Genomic DNA, 20687 nt, shown 5'->3' on the forward strand with positions numbered 1-20687 from the left:
GCATTTGCCTGCGGGCGCCAACACCTTCCTTCAATTTTTTTTTTAGTAATGTAACTCTAGTTGAATATTTTGTATTGACTTGAAAATTGATAACTTGGTGCCCTTTGAATAATCATTCTTAAACGAACTAAATATTTTAAATAGTTTTTACTGTTTAAGATTCCGGTTATTTTAGTTTGTACTTTGTAATGTGTATTCCTACAGTTAAATTTTTTCAAGATTTTTTTTTGGTTTCCTAAAATGCATTTGCCTGCGGGCGCCAACACCCTCCTTCAATTTTTTTTTATGATTTTACCTCTAGCCAAATTTTTTAAACTTTGACAATCGGTCACCTTTTGAATAATCCTCTTTTTATGAAATAAATATTTTAAATAGTTTCTCCTGTTTAATATTCTGGGCAGTTTAGTTTGTAATGTGTATTCCTTCAGTTAAATTTTTTCAAGATTTTTTTTTGGTTTCCTAAAATGCATTAGCCTGTGGGCGCCAATACCCTCCTTCAATTTTTTTTTATGATATTACCTCTAGCCAAATTTTTTAAACTTTGACAATCGGGTACCCTTGAATAATCCTTATCTTTAATGAACTAAATATATTGAATGGTTTTTTTTTGTTTAAGATTCTGGGCATTTTAGTTTGTTCTTTGTAATGTGTATTCCTACAGTTAAATTTTTTCAAAATTTTTTTTTGGTTTCCTAAAATGCATTTGCCTGCGGGCGCCAACACACTCCTTCAATTTTTTTTTATGATTTAACCTATAGCCAAATCTTTTAAACATTGACAATCTGGTACCTTTTGAATAATCCTCTTTTTATGAAATAAATATTTTAAATAGTTTTTTCTGTTTAAGATTCTGGGCATTTTCGTTTGAAATTTGTAATGAGTATTCCTACGGTAAATTTATATTTTTGTTTTCTTAAATGCATTTGCCTGCGGGCGCCAATACCCTCCTTCAAATTTTTTTTTATGATTTTAACTCTAGCCAAATTTTTTAAACATTGACAATCTGGTACCCTTTGAATAATCCTTGTTTCATGAAAAAAATATTTTAAATGGTTTTTTCTGTTTAATATTCTGGGCATTTGAGTTTGTACTTTGTAATGTGTATTCTTAAAGTCAAATTTTTTCAAAATTTTTTTTTGGTTTCCTAAAATGCATTTGCCTGCGGGCGCCAACACCCTCCTTCAATTTTTTTTTATGATTTTACCTCTAGCCAAATTTTTTAAACTTTGACAATCGGTCACCTTTTGAATAATCCTCTTTTTATGAAATAAATATTTTAAATAGTTTCTCCTGTTTAATATTCTGGGCAGTTTAGTTTGTAATGTGTATTCCTTCAGTTAAATTTTTTCAAGATTTTTTTTTGGTTTCCTAAAATGCATTAGCCTGTGGGCGCCAATACCCTCCTTCAATTTTTTTTTATGATATTACCTCTAGCCAAATTTTTTAAACTTTGACAATCGGGTACCCGTGAATAATCCTTATCTTTAATGAACTAAATATATTGAATGGTTTTTTTTTGTTTAAGATTCTGGGCATTTTAGTTTGTTCTTTGTAATGTGTATTCCTACAGTTAAATTTTTTCAAAATTTTTTTTTGGTTTCCTAAAATGCATTTGCCTGCGGGCGCCAACACACTCCTTCAATTTTTTTTTATGATTTAACCTATAGCCAAATCTTTTAAACATTGACAATCTGGTACCTTTTGAATAATCCTCTTTTTATGAAATAAATATTTTAAATAGTTTTTTCTGTTTAAGATTCTGGGCATTTTCGTTTGAAATTTGTAATGAGTATTCCTACGGTAAATTTATATTTTTGTTTTCTTAAATGCATTTGCCTGCGGGCGCCAATACCCTCCTTCAAATTTTTTTTTATGATTTTAACTCTAGCCAAATTTTTTAAACATTGACAATCTGGTACCCTTTGAATAATCCTTGTTTCATGAAAAAAATATTTTAAATGGTTTTTTCTGTTTAATATTCTGGGCATTTGAGTTTGTACTTTGTAATGTGTATTCTTAAAGTCAAATTTTTTCAAAATTTTTTTTTGGTTTCCTAAAATGCATTTGCCTGCGGGCGCCAATACCTTCCTTCAATTTTTTTTTTATGATTTAACCTATAGCCAAATCTTTTAAACATTGACAATCTGGTACCTTTTGAATAATCCTCTTTTTATGAAATAAATATTTTAAATAGTTTTTTCTGTTTAAGATTCTGGGCATTTTCGTTTGAAATTTGTAATGAGTATTCCTACGGTAAATTTATTTTTTTGTTTTCTAAAATGCATTTGCCTGCGGGCGCCAATACCCTCCTTCAATTTTTTTTTTATGATTTTGACTCTAGCCAAATTTTTTAAACATTGACAATCTGGTACCTCTTGAATAATCCTTGTTTTATGAAGTAAATATTTTAATATTCTGGGCATTTTAGTTAGAACTCTGAAATGTATTTTTCTTCTGTAAAATATTTTCAAAATTTTTTTTTGGTTTTTTCAAATGCATATGCCCGCGGGCGCCAACACCCTCCTTCAATTTTTTTTTTAGTAATGTAACTCTAGTTGAATATTTTGTATTGACTTGAAAATTGATAACTTGGTGCCCTTTGAATAATCATTCTTTAATGAACTAAATATTTTAAATGATTTTTTTTGTTTAAGATTTTGGGCATTTTAGTTTGTACTTTGTAATGTGTTTTCCTACAGTTATATTTTTTCAAAATTTTTTTTTGGTTTCCTAAAATGCATTTGCCTGCGGGCGCCAATACCCTCCTTTAATTTTTTTTTATGATATTACCTCTAGCCAAATTTTTTAAACTTTGACAATCGGGTACCCTTGAATAATCCTTATCTTTAATGAACTAAATATATTGAATGGTTTTTTTTTGTTTAAGATTCTGGGCATTTTAGTTTGTACTTTGTTATGTGTATTCCTACAGTTAAATTTTTTCAAGATTTTTTTTTGGTTTCCTAAAATGCATTTGCCTGCGGGCGCCAACACCCTCCTTCAATTTTTTTTTATGATTTTACCTCTAGCCAAATCTTTAAACATTGACAATCGGGTACCCTTGAATAATCCTTATCTTTAAAGAACTAAATATTTTAAATGGTTTTTTTTTGTTTAAGATTCTGGGCATTTTAGTTTGTTCTTTGTAATGTGTATTCCTACAGTTAAATTTTTTCAAAATTTTTTTTTGGTTTCCTAAAATGCATTTGCCTGCGGGCGCCAACACACTCCTTCAATTTTTTTTTATGATTTAACCTATAGCCAAATCTTTTAAACATTGACAATCTGGTACCTTTTGAATAATCCTCTTTTTATGAAATAAATATTTTAAATAGTTTTTTCTGTTTAAGATTCTGGGCATTTTCGTTTGAAATTTGTAATGAGTATTCCTACGGTAAATTTATATTTTTGTTTTCTTAAATGCATTTGCCTGCGGGCGCCAATACCCTCCTTCAAATTTTTTTTTATGATTTTAACTCTAGCCAAATTTTTTAAACATTGACAATCTGGTACCCTTTGAATAATCCTTGTTTCATGAAAAAAATATTTTAAATGGTTTTTTCTGTTTAATATTCTGGGCATTTGAGTTTGTACTTTGTAATGTGTATTCTTAAAGTCAAATTTTTTCAAAATTTTTTTTTGGTTTCCTAAAATGCATTTGCCTGCGGGCGCCAATACCTTCCTTCAATTTTTTTTTTATGATTTAACCTATAGCCAAATCTTTTAAACATTGACAATCTGGTACCTTTTGAATAATCCTCTTTTTATGAAATAAATATTTTAAATAGTTTTTTCTGTTTAAGATTCTGGGCATTTTCGTTTGAAATTTGTAATGAGTATTCCTACGGTAAATTTATTTTTTTGTTTTCTAAAATGCATTTGCCTGCGGGCGCCAATACCCTCCTTCAATTTTTTTTTTATGATTTTGACTCTAGCCAAATTTTTTAAACATTGACAATCTGGTACCTCTTGAATAATCCTTGTTTTATGAAGTAAATATTTTAATATTCTGGGCATTTTAGTTAGAACTCTGAAATGTATTTTTCTTCTGTAAAATATTTTCAAAATTTTTTTTTGGTTTTTTCAAATGCATATGCCCGCGGGCGCCAACACCCTCCTTCAATTTTTTTTTTAGTAATGTAACTCTAGTTGAATATTTTGTATTGACTTGAAAATTGATAACTTGGTGCCCTTTGAATAATCATTCTTTAATGAACTAAATATTTTAAATGATTTTTTTTGTTTAAGATTTTGGGCATTTTAGTTTGTACTTTGTAATGTGTTTTTCCTACAGTTATATTTTTTCAAAATTTTTTTTTGGTTTCCTAAAATGCATTTGCCTGCGGGCGCCAATACCCTCCTTTAATTTTTTTTTATGATATTACCTCTAGCCAAATTTTTTAAACTTTGACAATCGGGTACCCTTGAATAATCCTTATCTTTAATGAACTAAATATATTGAATGGTTTTTTTTTGTTTAAGATTCTGGGCATTTTAGTTTGTACTTTGTTATGTGTATTCCTACAGTTAAATTTTTTCAAGATTTTTTTTTGGTTTCCTAAAATGCATTTGCCTGCGGGCGCCAACACCCTCCTTCAATTTTTTTTTATGATTTTACCTCTAGCCAAATCTTTAAACATTGACAATCGGGTACCCTTGAATAATCCTTATCTTTAAAGAACTAAATATTTTAAATGGTTTTTTTTGTTTAAGATTCTGGGCATTTTAGTTTGTACTTTGTAATGTGTATTCCTACAGTTAAATTTTTTCAAAATTTTTTTTTGGTTTCTTAAAATTCATTTGCCTGTGGGCGCCAACACCCTCCTTCAATTTTTTTTTATGATTTTACCTCTAGCCAAATTTTTTAAACTTTGACAATCGGGTACCTTTTGAATAATCCTCTTTTTATGAAATAAATAATTTAAAGAGTTTTTCCTGTTTAATATTCTGGGCATTTTAGTTAGAACTTTGAAATGTATTTTTCTTCTGTAATATTTTTTCCAAATTTTTTTTTGCATTTGCCTGCGGGCGCCAATACCCTCCTTCAATTTTTTTTTTAGTAATGTTACTCTAGTTGAATATTTTTTATTGACTTGAAAATTGATAACTTGGTGCCCTTTGAATAATCATTCTTTAATGAACTAAATATTTTAAATGATTTTTTTTGTTTAAGATTCTGGGCATTTTAGTTTGTACTTTGTAATGTGTTTTCCTACACTTAAATTTTTTCAAAATTTTTTTTTGGTTTCCTAAAATGCATTTGCCTGCTGGCGCCAATACCCTCCTTCAATTTTTTTTTATGATATTACCTCTAGCCAATTTTTTTAAACTTTGACAATCGGGTTTCCTTGAATAATCCTTATCTTTAATGAAATAAATATATTGAATGGTGTTTTCTGTTTAAGTTTCTGGGAATTTTAGTTTGTACTTTGAAATGTATTTTTCTTCTGTATAATTTTTTCCAAATTTTTTTTTTGTTTTCTTAAATGCATTTGCCTGCTGGCGCCAATACCCTCCTTCAATTTTTTTTTTATGATTTTAACTCTAGCCAAATTTTTTAAACATTGACAATCTGGTACCCTTTGAACAATCCTTGTTTCATGAAAAAAATATTTTAAATGGTTTTTTCTGTTTAATATTCTGGGCATTTGAGTTTGTACTTTGTAATGTGTATTCTTACAGTCAAATTTTTTCAAAATTTTTTTTTGGTTTCCTAAAATGCATTTGCCTGCGGGCGCCAACACACTCCTTCAATTTTTTTTTATGATTTAACCTCTAGCCAAATTTTTTAAACATTGACAATCTGGTACCTCTTGAATAATCCTTGTTTTATGAAGTAAATATTTTAATATTCTGGGCATTTTAGTTAGAACTCTGAAATGTATTTTTCTTCTGTAAAATATTTTCAAAATTTTTTTTTGGTTTTCTCAAATGCATTTGCCTGCGGGCGCCAACACCCTCCTACAATTTTTTTTTTTAGTAATGTAACTCTAGTTGAATATTTTGTATTGACTTGAAAATTGATAACTTGGTGCCCTTTGAATAATCATTCTTTAATGAACTTAAAATTTTAAATAGTTTTTTCTGTTTAAGATTCTGGGCATTTTAGTTTGTACTTTGTAATGTGTATTCCTGCCTATCTTTATAGCAGCCCACAGGTCATACAGTTAATATACGTTGGACTGTAAGTTTGTCTTATGCTGTTACCACACCTGCATACTATGATGATATACTATTCTTTGATGCATACTATTCTTTGATTATCTGCTGATAATAATGGTGTGAGTGATGAGTATGACCATAGAAAAAAGATTAATGACCTAAGGATTTTGGACTAAATTATCGTAGATATTTTGTTTGTTTTTAAATATTTTAACAATACAATTACCTATATCTAAATGTATCAGGAAAGTTTATTACCTAAGTAGGTACATTATTATCACGATAGTAAACTGTAGCTACATATTTTAATAAATATTTAGGTAATATGGGATTTCAAACATTAATACTGTTATGACGTAGTCTTAAAAATAAAACGCTGTTTATAGACTACAGAGTGTAGACATAATATAGGTATAGTACAATAATATAATAATATTATACTCATTTTACACGGTTTTATATACAAACCATTTCTAGTGAATTCAATTGTACATATAGTATTGACTATAAGTTGTATACGGTAATACAGTATATTTGTATGTACTATTTTGGCCAATATAATTCAACCGGTCTTATAATCGAATGAATAATAGAAAAGTAAATTACTGATATTATAAATTCTCCTAAGAATTAGAGTCTATAACACATAATTTGTGCTCTGAATTGTTGTTCGTACAAATTGAATACATAGGTAGGTAATAGGTAATAGCCAATAGGACAGAATAGGTACTTATACAGCTTAATACAATTTAAGACCTACTATAGTACTAATGTACTATACGTATATTACGTCAGTGTGAGTTTCCTATTATTTTTAGACTCTGAGCGGAGCGATGAATGTATTGATTTTACAATGAGTGTGTTCCTTATTTTCTTATTTTTTTGTGTCCATCATCACCTTTTTGGACTTTTGACTAAAATTTGGCTGAATGTTTGTATTTGCATTTCCTATAAACCATAATATTCTCAACAAATATTGACTTATTTTGAGCTGTTTATAGCTTCCAATTTTTAGTTTTTTATTCTATAAATATCAATAAAATTGTATTTGTTGGGTAATAAAGCTTGAAAATGTAATAGAAGGCTCTTAATATATTGTTACAATGGTATTTGAAAAATATTAAAAATCCATAATTACTATTTTTTTTTATAAGTATTTAAAGTTAGTTTACATAAAATTAGTCTACCTTTATCAAAAATAAATTTTCTTTTTTTGTTGTAATTCAAAAACAAATAACTGTAGATACATGAAAATTTCACTGAATGTTTATATTTTCATTTTCTATACATCTTACAATTTTGCAAATATTTTAACTCGTTTTGAGCTGTTAACAAACAATTTAAAATTTAAATTTTTTTAAAATTTTTTTCTATGAATATCAATTAAGTTTTATTAAAAACATGAAAATTTAATAAAAGGTCCCTGATATATTGTTATAATAGCAGCTGAAAAATATTAAAAATACATGGTCACAATTTTTTTTATAAGCATTTAAAGTTCGATTTTTGACAAAGTTTATCAAATTTAAAATGTAATAATTATTTTGTAGTTAAAAATTTATAAAATACCTATTAAAATTTTATAGCTAAAGATTGAAAAATTAAAACAAGGTTCAATGTAAATAGGTTATATATAAATTACTTTATTCACAATAATATCATCAAATATACTTGGTAATATCATAGGCTGACTGACCGTTTTCGCTCAGAATCGTTTTTCTTATACAATGATATTATATCATTGAATTCAAATTTAACACCATCCATTACATTAACCCACTTGTAACCTACTGTACACCAGAGTGACACCCACTTGCCCATCTTTTTTAGTTTTAACTTTTATATGTAATTTTATTGTAAGTCAAGACCATAAATAGATCGAATTATGGTTGGAGTTAAAATTGTAGTTGAAATAAGTACTTGTATACATCGTATGTATCCTACGTAGGTATACAGCGTATGAGAACAATCCAGTGAAGAATTTCGATTATTTAAAACCATAAAATATTTTGCCTTGTTCATTTTGTATTCATTGTATAATAATTTTTGTAATGAATTCAATTAAATTACGTACCTACTTACATAATTTTAGTTCAATATTCAATGTTTATTATATAATATGGTGTTTCCCACCCTGGGATATATTACATGAACATTTTTTTTTATTTTTTTTTTTTTATATATATCTATTATTGTTGTGTATGGGAAAATATTTAAAATTTAACTTGCAAGGATATTTAGTCAATTAATTCATATTGCAGAATTATTATGTACTTTTAACTAGACTAACCCTTAACTTGTATAATTTTACACTAATGATGTGAAAAAAAAAACAAAATTGTCCTTGTAGAGTAGGTAAGTAAACTTGTATAGATTACGTTTCTGATTAATTTAAATATGAGATATAGTATGTACCTAACAAAGACTTGTACAGGATTCAGAGATCGAACGTCTTAACTTTTAGATAGGATAAGCTATTTGTGTGTAGGATAATGGGGCAGCCGTGACAATGCGACAGGTCTAATGAGTAATGGCACAAATCGACACTGTGAATAAGTTAGGTGTATAAGCGTGGAATTATAAATAATCTTGACTACCTATTCTACTTAAAAATTATTAGAGTACATGTCACTACATATTACTTATATTATTGGTTATTACTACTGCTAACAGTAAAACACCTACCAATAACATTTTACCGATAAAATATATTTATGTATTATGGACTTATATGGTTACAATTAATACGTTATTCGACTGTTACAAACCTTTTACGAAAAAAATAAAAACACATAGTTTCCATTACGGTAAACCAATTATATATTTTATGTACAAGTTTATACCTATATAATAATAGGTAGGTATAGGTATACAATAATAGTCAATACGTAATAGGTACATGAATGAGGACGAAATACACTATATAAACTATGAATAATAAAGTAAAAAGCATAAATTAATGTGATATTTGAGATTGCTTTATATTCAAAAGTTTTATTTATTTTAAGGAGGGGGGGGGGGTCATGAGGTGACTGATTTTATTTTTCACCTATTTTGGGGGTCACGACGTTAAAAAGGTTGAAAAACGCCGCTGGGTTGTAGTATACATTTTAAAATAATAGCTGTACAACATTAATCGGAATTTTTTTCTTCACCTATACCTACAAAGAGACCAAAATATGAGAGATATTTTCTTCATTCACATCCGATCATTTTCACACTTTCATGGGTAAGCTTTCCGAGCATCATATTTAAGTCTATTGTATAATAATATTATATTGATAAACATATCTACGTGACGTCTACAGTGCACTGCCGATTTGATATGGCCGGTCTAGGAACGAACCAAGAAGACATTACCAACATATTTTCTTTTCATCTCAAGACATTTCTTATCCAATATATAATAATGTTCGAGTTACTCGCGGGCAAGGAATATATTGGTATAATATATTAATATAGGTACTATATAACATAGTTCGTGTGCGCTGCAGGTACTAACCAGCCAACCATATAATACCTGTATATTATTGTAGGTATCCGCAGATGGTGGCAGCTTATAGTGATCGTCTACCGCACGACCGAGTGGGGCTATTAAACAATCGGCGCTGTGCGTTTTGTTTTCGTCCGATTAACCCAATCGCCCCGTCGTGAGAACTACAGTGTAATAATTCCGTATGCACTGCAGGCGGCTTTCACTTTCCTCAGCATTTTTCAGAGTTCGTGAGTAAAACGTAACTGGTTTTCAGTGCCGGGATTATGCAATGTTGCAGTAGATAATATGCTGGTCTAGGCCGGGTCGGAGATCGTGTGGTGCTCTCTTAACCGATGCGGTGATACGGCTCCTAGGCCCTAAGTCTCGCGAGACGCAGTGATCCGCCGAAACGCAAACTGGACGGCCGTTTATAAGGTGTAAACATGAAGTTCGTATCTGTATGCCTCGTGTTGATGGTCGCTGTTCTGCGCAGAGGTAAGACAAACGTGATCAATATACCTACGTTTGTATTACGAGGTATTAATTTTATTACCACAATACGCGTATTTAAGTGAAATTTCTCCAAAAATAAATACAATTGTAAGCTACAAAAACTTCAAACAATAAAATATAATATGTTAATAATTAAAAATTAAAATCATACAACAGAAGTAAAAAAAAAACAAATTTAAATAATGACTAAAATAAGCCGATGGGCGAATTGGTTTTCGTACTAATCTTCATCGTCGTACGATTATATATTTATATCAGATAGCCTTGTAGATGTCGTTTTATTTTTAATCAAATATTTGCGTGTAATTTTATTCGGTACTATTTAAGAACATCATTCATTTATAGGAATAATAACGCTGCGAATTCTCACAGTTTAAAGATCAATTTTAACCTTTTAAAAACACAATTTATACATTTTTGTTTAAAAACAAAATCAATTTGTACCGTTCATTTGAGTAATTTTGTTCAAATATTTCATTATTTTGTTCTGTAGGTATTGTTTTTTTTTTTAATACTATTGTTTTATCAAGTGGTTATCTAAAAACAAAACAATCAAAATAATTTTGTTTGGTTCTTGATTACTTGTTAACTTTGAGACTTGTTATTTTTATTAGGTTTTAACCATAAAAACTTATTAGGTATATAAAGGTTTTTTTGTTAATATTTTAACTAATAAATGTTGGTTGTTTGATTGCTATAATATTTATTAGTAATAATATATATTAGTATGCTAAACCATTGGCCTAAATCATAAAATACATAGTTTACAATGGGCTTATATATTTGGTACATTGTCACCCTAAATGCAAGCATCATTGGCCCAAATGTATGAAAAAAAATTAAGATTATTAAGATTATTTGATTTATATTTCAGTAGAAAAAATTATGGTGTACCTACCAATTTTGATAAGGGTTTTCACAATATTTACAACAATGTATAATAAAAAGTATGAAAAGTGGGCTAATCGACGGTGCGTTAAGTTATAGAGTACCCAGTAGATTAATATTATAAAATATCTACTAAACATAAACAATTTGAAAATGAATGCTATTGTATTTTAAAAGTTGAGGTATTATAGGAATGTCATATATTAAAAAAAAAAATAATGATTACATAGGAACTTTCGCGTTATTTTTTTAAACTGCTAAGTAATTTTAAATATTTAAATCTTAGTGATTATTCTGTAGGAGGTTTTGCAAAAGTCGTACATTTTATTTCATTTATTAAAAATAATAATATAATACATTTGAAATTTTGAATTGTTAATTATTTAATTGTAATTTAAGTTACTTTTAAAATGTATTTAATATTTTTACGTTAAAACAATATTTTATACTTTAGTACTTGAAGTATTTGGTAGATATCTCATAATTTATCTTTATGCGTAATTTTTTTAAATTATGTCGAAAATTATTGAACATTTGTAATTTTGAAGAAGGTAGTTTAAGTTATTAAATTGTGAAATTCAATGTTTCTACTCATTATCTAACAGAAACACAATTCAAAATACACCTATTATTTCCCATTACTTCTCAATATAATAGATAGGCGTTAAATAATAATTAATTTACTAGAGAATAATAAGTAATAAGTAATAACAAATAACTATAGTCTATAACCATATACAGTAAAACCTCCTTGTAATGGAATCGCTCGTTACTAATGGATTTTTCCGTTATAAAGGAGTTTTCGTTGTAACTTGTAGGGCAACTAAGATATACGGGGCTGTTGTTATTTTTCAACAGAAGCAGATTTCTGTCTTATAGGTTGTCCGTTATAAGGAGGTTTTATTCTACACCATACATTATAGCAATATACTATTCAATGGTAGGCACTTTTAAATTTAAATTTTGAATTAAATAGAATTAATAGTATCTTTTTGGTGTTTAATCAACGTTTCTGTTTTCAAAATAAAATACAAGAATATTTAAAGAAATCAAATTTAGCAGAAAGCACCCTTAGTTTACTTAAACACTGTTTCAAATCCGGAACTACGTGTAATAGAAATGCATCGCTCAGCAATATTAAACCAATACATTTTTTTAGTTGGTACCTACCACAATAATGCCACAGTTTATCAAGTAGGTACCTGCAGGCTGTAAGTCAATGACACTAATTACTGCAATGATATTCTATAATAGTAATTATTATTTAGCAAACTATAGTAATTAGTATGTCCATAGTAGGTTGTAGGTATCTGGTGAATTTTGTGGTTTAGTTTTTATCGTTGGAACGAAAAAATAATGATTTATTAATTGATGCATATTATAATATTATTATGTATTTTTCAACTTCGAAAGTTGTTCCTGACATAATGTTTGCACGCATAATTTGCTCGCAAGAAGATTACGAAACACGCGTATAAATGCATATACGATGGAAATATATAGGTATACGCGATAAATAAACTAAAAACAAAAACAAAAAAAAAAAATGAACGCGTAAAATATATCATCGACAATAATGGGTGGGGGACACCTCTGAGAAAACTTTTCATTGTGACGTATAATAATATAATGAACTATAATGTATAATTTATACGTTTCTAAAATGCTTACGTCAGAGACCAAATACAGTGTGCGAGCCGTGTACAGTGTGCAGAGTATCATTATCTAAACCACATCACCGCAGTTGTGTGTACGTTAGTATATAATACCTATACACCGTTAAAAACAAATGGTCCGACCCGAGTACTCGACCCATAACACAAACTCGGTCGCCGATGAAAATCGAATGACTTTGCGATGCGCACGCGCGCGCGTCTTCTAACAATGAGGCGACCGCGACGCCCCGACTTCCACTCGTCCGGCGAAAACATGAAAAAGCTCAAATTGACGATGTGGCAGGAGCAGCGACGTGTATATGATGATAACTTCTACTGCAGGGACTAAAATAACGGGTCAAGTATACTCAAGTGATACTTGAGGTGTACGACGGGTATCGCCGTATAATAATATATAAACACCGACCACGGTGTAAACAACGACTATAAGGTCAGACGGTGGAAATACTACGAAATACGAAACGGGTGGGTATACAATTAGTTCGTTTTGACTTTTGGCTGTTTCTGGAGGGGGGGAGCAGTGCTTTCGGTGAAAAACGATATATCACACGTGGAAGAGGCAGAGAGGCCGCGTCATGTATTCTCTATATTATTTAGTATTTACCCTTGTCTGACTGTGAACGAGATCGATAGAGTGAATATAAAAACCGTATTTAATCGAAAACTGGGTCGGGTTAGGTTTAGAACCAGAGTTGCGCGACATGACACTATAATATATTATTACGCGTATACCTGATAGTCAGTGTGTCATTGTCACATGATTAGTTTCGCGTATAAAAAATGCAACGTAAAAAATGTTTTCGACGGCGGAGGATAGTCTAAATGCGTGTACAGAAAAAAAAAACTGGTTCCAAAAAATCATTACGGTTAATTGAACCCGTCCGACTATTGCAAAACCGCGTTGGCTAACTATGATCGAAATTCACATAATAATTAAAACGTAATAAATTTCGTTTCCCTTGAAAATGACTTCCACCTATGCTATTCAAATATATTATAATTTAATAAAAAAAACAAAGGTATATAAAAAAAATATTTCAAAAGCGCGTATGCGGTTAAGTTTGATATTTTATCAGTGAAACATTCTTCAAATAATTAATAGATAACGTAAATACGCGTGTGCACTGTGCATGGAATGTACGAACAATTGTGTTGAAATTCGAAAGGGTTACATTTTTTTTTCAGCAGAAGCCAGAAATCGTTTATTTTCCATTTTTATTTCCCAAACACCTTTTTGTACGATTGGTCATCAATAAGTATAGGTACGGCTTAATATTATATTAATATTTAATTACCTTTGATATTGCGTAAATTGACTTTGAATATTATGTTTTGAAAATCACTTTTATAGTGAGATACATAATTGATAGATGATTCATTTTCGGAAATAAATTGAATTATAAAAGTAGGTACCTACCTGCTATTATTATTACTTTTATAATTACATAAAAGTAAAAAAAAAAAATCTTATTACCGACCAAAATACATTTTCTTCCATTAGTTTTAATTTTTATGGATTTGTAACATCTTTTCATTTCATTTTAAAGATATTACGTTCTTAATATAATATATATTTGGCAAATAATTATTTAACCGAGAATATAAAAAAATTGAATGCGTTTTCGTTCTTTGGCATTTGTATAGAGCAATTTTTCTTGAAGTGGGCGATAGCACCCCTATGTGTGCGTTAGCAGCCTCCAGGAGGCGGTATTGGTATAAGACCCGAAAATTTTTTAGGAGCGTTGAAGAGGGCTAGAGGAGCGTTAGGTTTTAGGTGATTAAAAAAAGCGAGAAAATATGTTAATACTTCAAATTAAAATTAAATACCTACTATATGTCCTCATTATTTCACTTACGTCTGTTTATTAGTATGATATTAGGTAGGTATACCAAACTTGTTAACGAGCATCAGGTTCATCCTTCACATTAGAATATTAGATACGTTTTAATTTAATTTAAATAAAAATCATATTTAAAAGTATTTTTATTAAAATTCAGATTAGTGATTAATGTTTGAACTTGTTTGAACTTTAAAAAATATAATTTTAAATATGATCAAGAATGTATGTTAATTATATTTGTATTGTTCTCATTGAACATGGCAGTTTGAACTCAGATATAAGATAGGTACGGCGTATTTATATATACTTAACAATTACAATAACTGGGTACCTACTGTAAGATGGTTACATATAAGCATAACAAATTTTTTTTGGGGGAGGGGGCTTTAGAAAAGTATTGATTATATGAAAGTGGGAGGTGGATTAAGCTTGAGAACCTGTGGTATAGAGTATACCACTGTACCAAAGTAATTATCTGTCTTCACTTTACATATTAACTTAATACTAGTGATATTCTGAAATTACATTTACTTTTGATGAAAAGTATCGAATTATAATACAAAGTATATAATAAGTAGGTATCATATATTCATATTGAGAAAATATGTTTTCCACTAAAGATGACTAAAAAAAAAATACTCTGTATCCGGAGCTTTGCATTAGATTTTCACGCTTTTTCACCCAACAAATAAAATTGTATTGATATTATAGAAAAAAAAACTAAAATAATTGAAAACTGACTATGTCCGTAAACAGCTCCAAAAGAGTCAAAATATTTTCAAAATTGTATGGTGTATAGAAAATGCTAATATAAACATTCAGTGAAATTTTCAAGAATCTACAGTCATTCGTTTTTTAATTAAAATAAAATAAGAAAATTGTTATATGAGAAATCGAGTGAATATCAAATGTTGTAAAAATATAAATTTCAGACGCTCATAAAAATTTAATTTAAGTTTCTTGTAGACATTTTTTTTTTGATAAAGGTAGACAAACTTATGAGTAATCTTATATTACATTTTCAAATCTTAGATTTAAAAAGAAAAATTTTTATGAATTCTCAACTCAAAATAATTTGCTATTTTTCGTGATTTTTCCGTATTTTGTCAATATTTGAACTTTAAATGCTTATAAATAAAAACTGTGACTAAGGATTTTTAATTTTTTTCATCTGCCTTTGAAACAATAACCTAGGAGCCTTCTATTAAATTGTCAAGCTTTTTTACTCAACAGATAAAATTTTATTGATATTTATAGAAAAAAAAACTAAAAAAATTGAAAATTGACAATGGCCGTAAACAGCTCAAAAAGAGTCAAAATATTTTGTAAATTTTATGGTGTATAGAAAATGCTAATATAAACATTCAGTCAAAATGTCATGTCCCTACGGTCATTTGTTTTAGAGTTACACCAAAAACCAAAATCGATTTTCTCGAAAACAGATTTTGCGTAAAAATTCCCGTTTTTCCTTAATTTTTCTTTTGTTTTTCACGTCGCTTGTGAAAACTACTGGGAAAATTTTACTTTTGACCAAAGTACCAACTAGATTCACTTTCCTATCAGAAAAGTTACTATTGAAGAAAATCCAAGCACTTTTACTGTCCTAAAAGGTGATGACAGACACAAAAATAAAAAAAAATAAAAAAAAAAGACACATCATTGTAAAATCAATACATTCATCGATTCGCTCAGAATCTAAAAATAATTTAAGTCTGAGTATTTAAAATTTTTTACTGTTATAAAAATAAAAAATAAATAATAAATAAATAACATATTTTATAGAATAAGAAAATTGAAAATGTTACAATTATTATCTTTGAAGGTGATTTCTGGTAAAAAATTAGATCTAGTTGGTACTTTGTAGGATCAATAGTGAACAATTCACCGTACAACTACTTTTCTTAATCGAGAAAAACTAAAATATATTATGAAAAAATTAGAATATTTACGTAACATTAGTTTTTGATAAAACCGATTTTATTATTTTGTTGCAGTTAAAAAATAATAACTAGATATTTAAAATTGTCATCGAATATTTAAATATAATAATACTTTTCAATTTAGTATTTTCCATATACATTTCGATGATAATGTTTATGCTAAATGATTAATCCAAGTGTTAAAAATGTAATAGAAGGTTCCACATAAGTTGTACTTAAAATTATTTAAAAATATCAAAAATACATAGTCTTAATGTATGTAAATATTTAAATAAAAAAAAATAATAAAATGTATGTACATAAGTATTAAAATAAAATAATAAAATAAAAATTACGAACACTTGTAAATTATTTTATAGTTAAAAATGCATACAATTTTCAGTTTTAGTTAAGGTTTAAAAATGTAATACTTACTGATTGATAAGGGACACTAGACACCTTTTATACAGCAGAGCGAGTTCCTGGTTTTTATCATTAATGTATATTAATGAGTTTTAATATAAACTAATATTGTTATATAGGTGTGTTATCAGAATCAACTGAAAACAATTACGATGAAAAAGAAGTTACGTTAGAAAGTTTATCGAGTGTTTCTAAAAGGCAAACAAATTTCCAAAATGATAATCTCAACCAACAACAAGTAAAATATTTCGTATAAAAAGTAGATAAACATCTAGCATCCAATTGCATAAATGTTCTTATTTTTCTTTAGATCCCACAAGAATACTTCGATTATATTCAACAGGCAAATTATGATGGAAATTTAGTACCGGAACAACAACAGTTTGGACAGCAAAATGTACAACAACAGTTTGGACAACAAAATGTACAACAACAGTTTGGACAACAAAGTGTACAACAACAGTTTGGACAGAAAAATTTACAACAACAGTTTAGACAGCAAAATGTACAACAAGATTTCGTACAAGGGTAATTTTTTCTACAAAATTATGAATACCGTTGAAAATATTATGTAATTTTATTTTTAGATTACCATCAGATGTATTTCCTCCAACGACAACGACAACACGATCGCCATTCACTGCTGAACAAGTTCGACTTCAAAAAGAATATGCTAGAAGAACACTAGTAGAACAGCAGACAGCGTTAACTAGACCCCGTCAGAGGCCTTTAGCCCAACCACTTCCAACTCAGTTTCAAATCCAACCTTCACCGATCCCCGAACAACAGCAGTCACAACCACTGCAATTTATAGATCAAAATGGTCAAGTACGTCAACAAAACTTTGCTCCTCGTCAAGAAGATTTAGTGTCACCACAACAAACCATTTTCCCAATTTCAAGTGATGAACCGTTTTCATACGCTCAAGTCCAATTTGGTCCAGTGGCCAAACAAGAGGAAACAGTCGTAAGCCGACCGAAAGGTCAAAGATCCGTCTCGAGGCCAAGTACAAACTACGCAATAGAACCTGCCACCCAACAAACGGTAGACTACTCAGCCGTGACTAAGGTGAATCCGGTACAGGTTAGTAGTCGTCTACTACAAAACGTGGTTTACATACAGCCTAACGGTCAGATGTACAAAGCGATCGAAGATACCGAGCCAGTAGTACAAATTCCGCGTAAGAATCACCATTACCAGACGATATCAGCGGTAACTTCCGGGCCCACGACTAGCGCCACGTCTTTTACATCGTCAACTACTACTGCAGGTCCGGTCGAAGAAGAACGAGTGATAGTGATTCCCCGGCCGAAGAAACCTAATCAAAGGTCCAGGCAGGAAAGCCGAAAATCGAGCAGAGTACAACAACAGGCGGTGACAACTGAAAGACCTCAGCAGCAACAAGACCAACAACTACAGCAGTCATCCGAAGTGGAGCCGGACAATTTTCTCACGTCACTTCTGTCTAGATTTCAGCAGACACAACCAGAGACGACAGTCGCCACTTTGCCAAAGTTGAGAGGCGGTCAGAGGCCGAAAAGCGGTAACCGTTCTGGAACATCCAAGTACTTGCCGGACAGAAGTCAGTTGCAGCTATTGCAATTTCCACATGAGCTCAAGGCGTTAAGCAGTGCTGAACTCAAAGTGTTGGAAGAAACCAGCGCGCAGATAGCTGCTGCAAACGACAGATCCGTTGGACAAAAACAGCTCCTAAGAAACAATCCGGTTACTGGTACCGTACCACCTTCACTATCATCAAACGTAAAACTCAATGAACGACTGATCCTTGGGAATAGACCAGTTCCCATGCCCGTCGAACTTAACGAACAACAGCGTCAGTTCCTGGCAGCTCAAGGTATCCGTCACTTGTACCGTGTGGATTACGATCAATCCGGAAATGAGTTACCACTGACTTATGTATTAGCATTGGATAACCGGCCCAAACTAGCAGAGTCGAATCAGAAACTCAGAACCTCCCCATAAAATGTCAACATTACAAAAAGTGCCTATTTATGAATTAAGTGTGTTTAAAATGTATCATTCATTTTTTTTGTATATAATAGTTGGTATAAATTGTATATATTACGGCAATTACCCGTTTCGGCCATACTCTAAAATGTCTGTTTCCACCATCGCCCGTTTCTGCGAATTTAAAAAAAGGTTTGATTCCCGTTTCTGCCAATTTACCTGTTATATGATCAAAATATTGTAAAATAACTGAAAATCAAAGAAAATGTATACTCCATTTTATTTAAATTTAACTCGGATTGTATAAAATCTTCACAGTCTGTTGTACAACTTACATTTTTTGATATAAATTATTAGTTATTATTATTTTTATATAGAAACCATGTTGAACAAACTGAAAAAATATTATGTATTACTATTTATGGTGTCTTTATTTATTTGAGTTGTTAGTTATTATTATATTTTTTTAATATCAAACATTGTCGTACAGACTATGTACAGTTATTTTAAGTTGAAATTTAAATATAGGTACCTTAAAAATAATCATATTATTTTTTTAATATAATTCTTAACATAATATTATATAAATTATAATATTGTCTACACGTGTTTAAATAAAATGCAAAATGTATTCCAAAATATGGAATAAAAGTAAAATAATATTACCAGAGCAGATATTTTGGCAGAAATGGGAATCAAACCTTTTTAAAAATGGCGAAAACAGTAATTTTAAATGTTGGCGGAAACGGCACATGCCTGAATAATTATACACGTCCCTCGTTATTAGTATTATTATAATTATTATTTTGTATTTTTGTGAATTATTTCTTTTTTCATTTCCAACATTTTGACTTTATTGAAATACAATATTATGATAACTAATTTTAAGAAAGTGTACCTATCTATTAAAAAACGTGATTTATAGAATACAGCATTGAAGAATGAACATAATATATATATTTTTTATAACAATACATTTACACATTTGAGGTAATTCAAAATGTATTTTATAGTAGATAATATATTATACTTAAGTAGATAGTTTTGAACAACTGTAATAGAAAATATTATTGCTGTACAAATCTCGATAATATTTTGAAAATTATTTAAACTACCTACCTATATTATAGCTGAAAGAGTAATAAAAATGTTGTAATTTTAAAGTAAAACCAATCATCCTATTTGAAACACGATTTCATAATAGATTATTAAAAATAATTTTGTAGTAATATTCTTGAAGTTAGGAATAATTAATAATTGAAAATCACTAATACATTTTTATACATATATCTTATAATAATAATAAATAATAATATTATAATTTTATCTACTGGTACACTGAACGAAAAAAAATACCAGTCATTTTAACAAAAATATAGATTAAATTAATAATATCATTCTTAATATTCAGTCAACAATAATATGCTTATTGATACTGAGATGAAAAATTTGTTAAAATAAGAATTAGCAAATTATTTGATTTAATATTTTTTTTGTTTAGTTTAACTAATATTTCATCTTAGTATCAATAATAAATTTGATCGACATTTTGTTAAAATAACTCAGAGTTTTGTTAATTTCATCAAAATGGTTATTATTGAACTTAACTAAAATATACTTAGTTCAATAATATTAAATAATTGAACCAATAGAATATTTATGATTTTAAAAAAGTAAGTATAATCAATTTAATAAACAATCAACTAATTTTATAATTGTATATTATTGGATTAAAAAATTAAATTAATTGCATATTTATTTAAATTTATATTTCATAGATACCTATAAATACAATAAAATACCTGTATAGTCTGTAGATATT

The 20687-nt window shown here is 29.0% G+C and overlaps 1 protein-coding gene across 1 annotated transcript; it reads left to right on the forward strand.

Annotated features, from left to right (window-relative positions):
- Window positions 1-9892: 9892 nt before the first annotated feature.
- On the forward strand, window positions 9893-19799 carry LOC132949215 (putative uncharacterized protein DDB_G0271606). Its single transcript, XM_061019982.1, has 4 exons — window positions 9893-10132; window positions 17017-17135; window positions 17208-17425; window positions 17485-19799. The coding sequence occupies exons 1-4, from the start codon at window positions 10081-10083 to the stop codon at window positions 18878-18880; spliced, it is 1785 nt and encodes a 594-aa protein (XP_060875965.1). The 5' UTR covers window positions 9893-10080; the 3' UTR covers window positions 18881-19799.
- Window positions 19800-20687: the final 888 nt, after the last annotated feature.

This window comes from Metopolophium dirhodum, chromosome 7 (genome assembly GCF_019925205.1).
Source record: "Metopolophium dirhodum isolate CAU chromosome 7, ASM1992520v1, whole genome shotgun sequence".
Lineage (NCBI taxonomy): Eukaryota > Metazoa > Arthropoda > Insecta > Hemiptera > Aphididae > Metopolophium > Metopolophium dirhodum.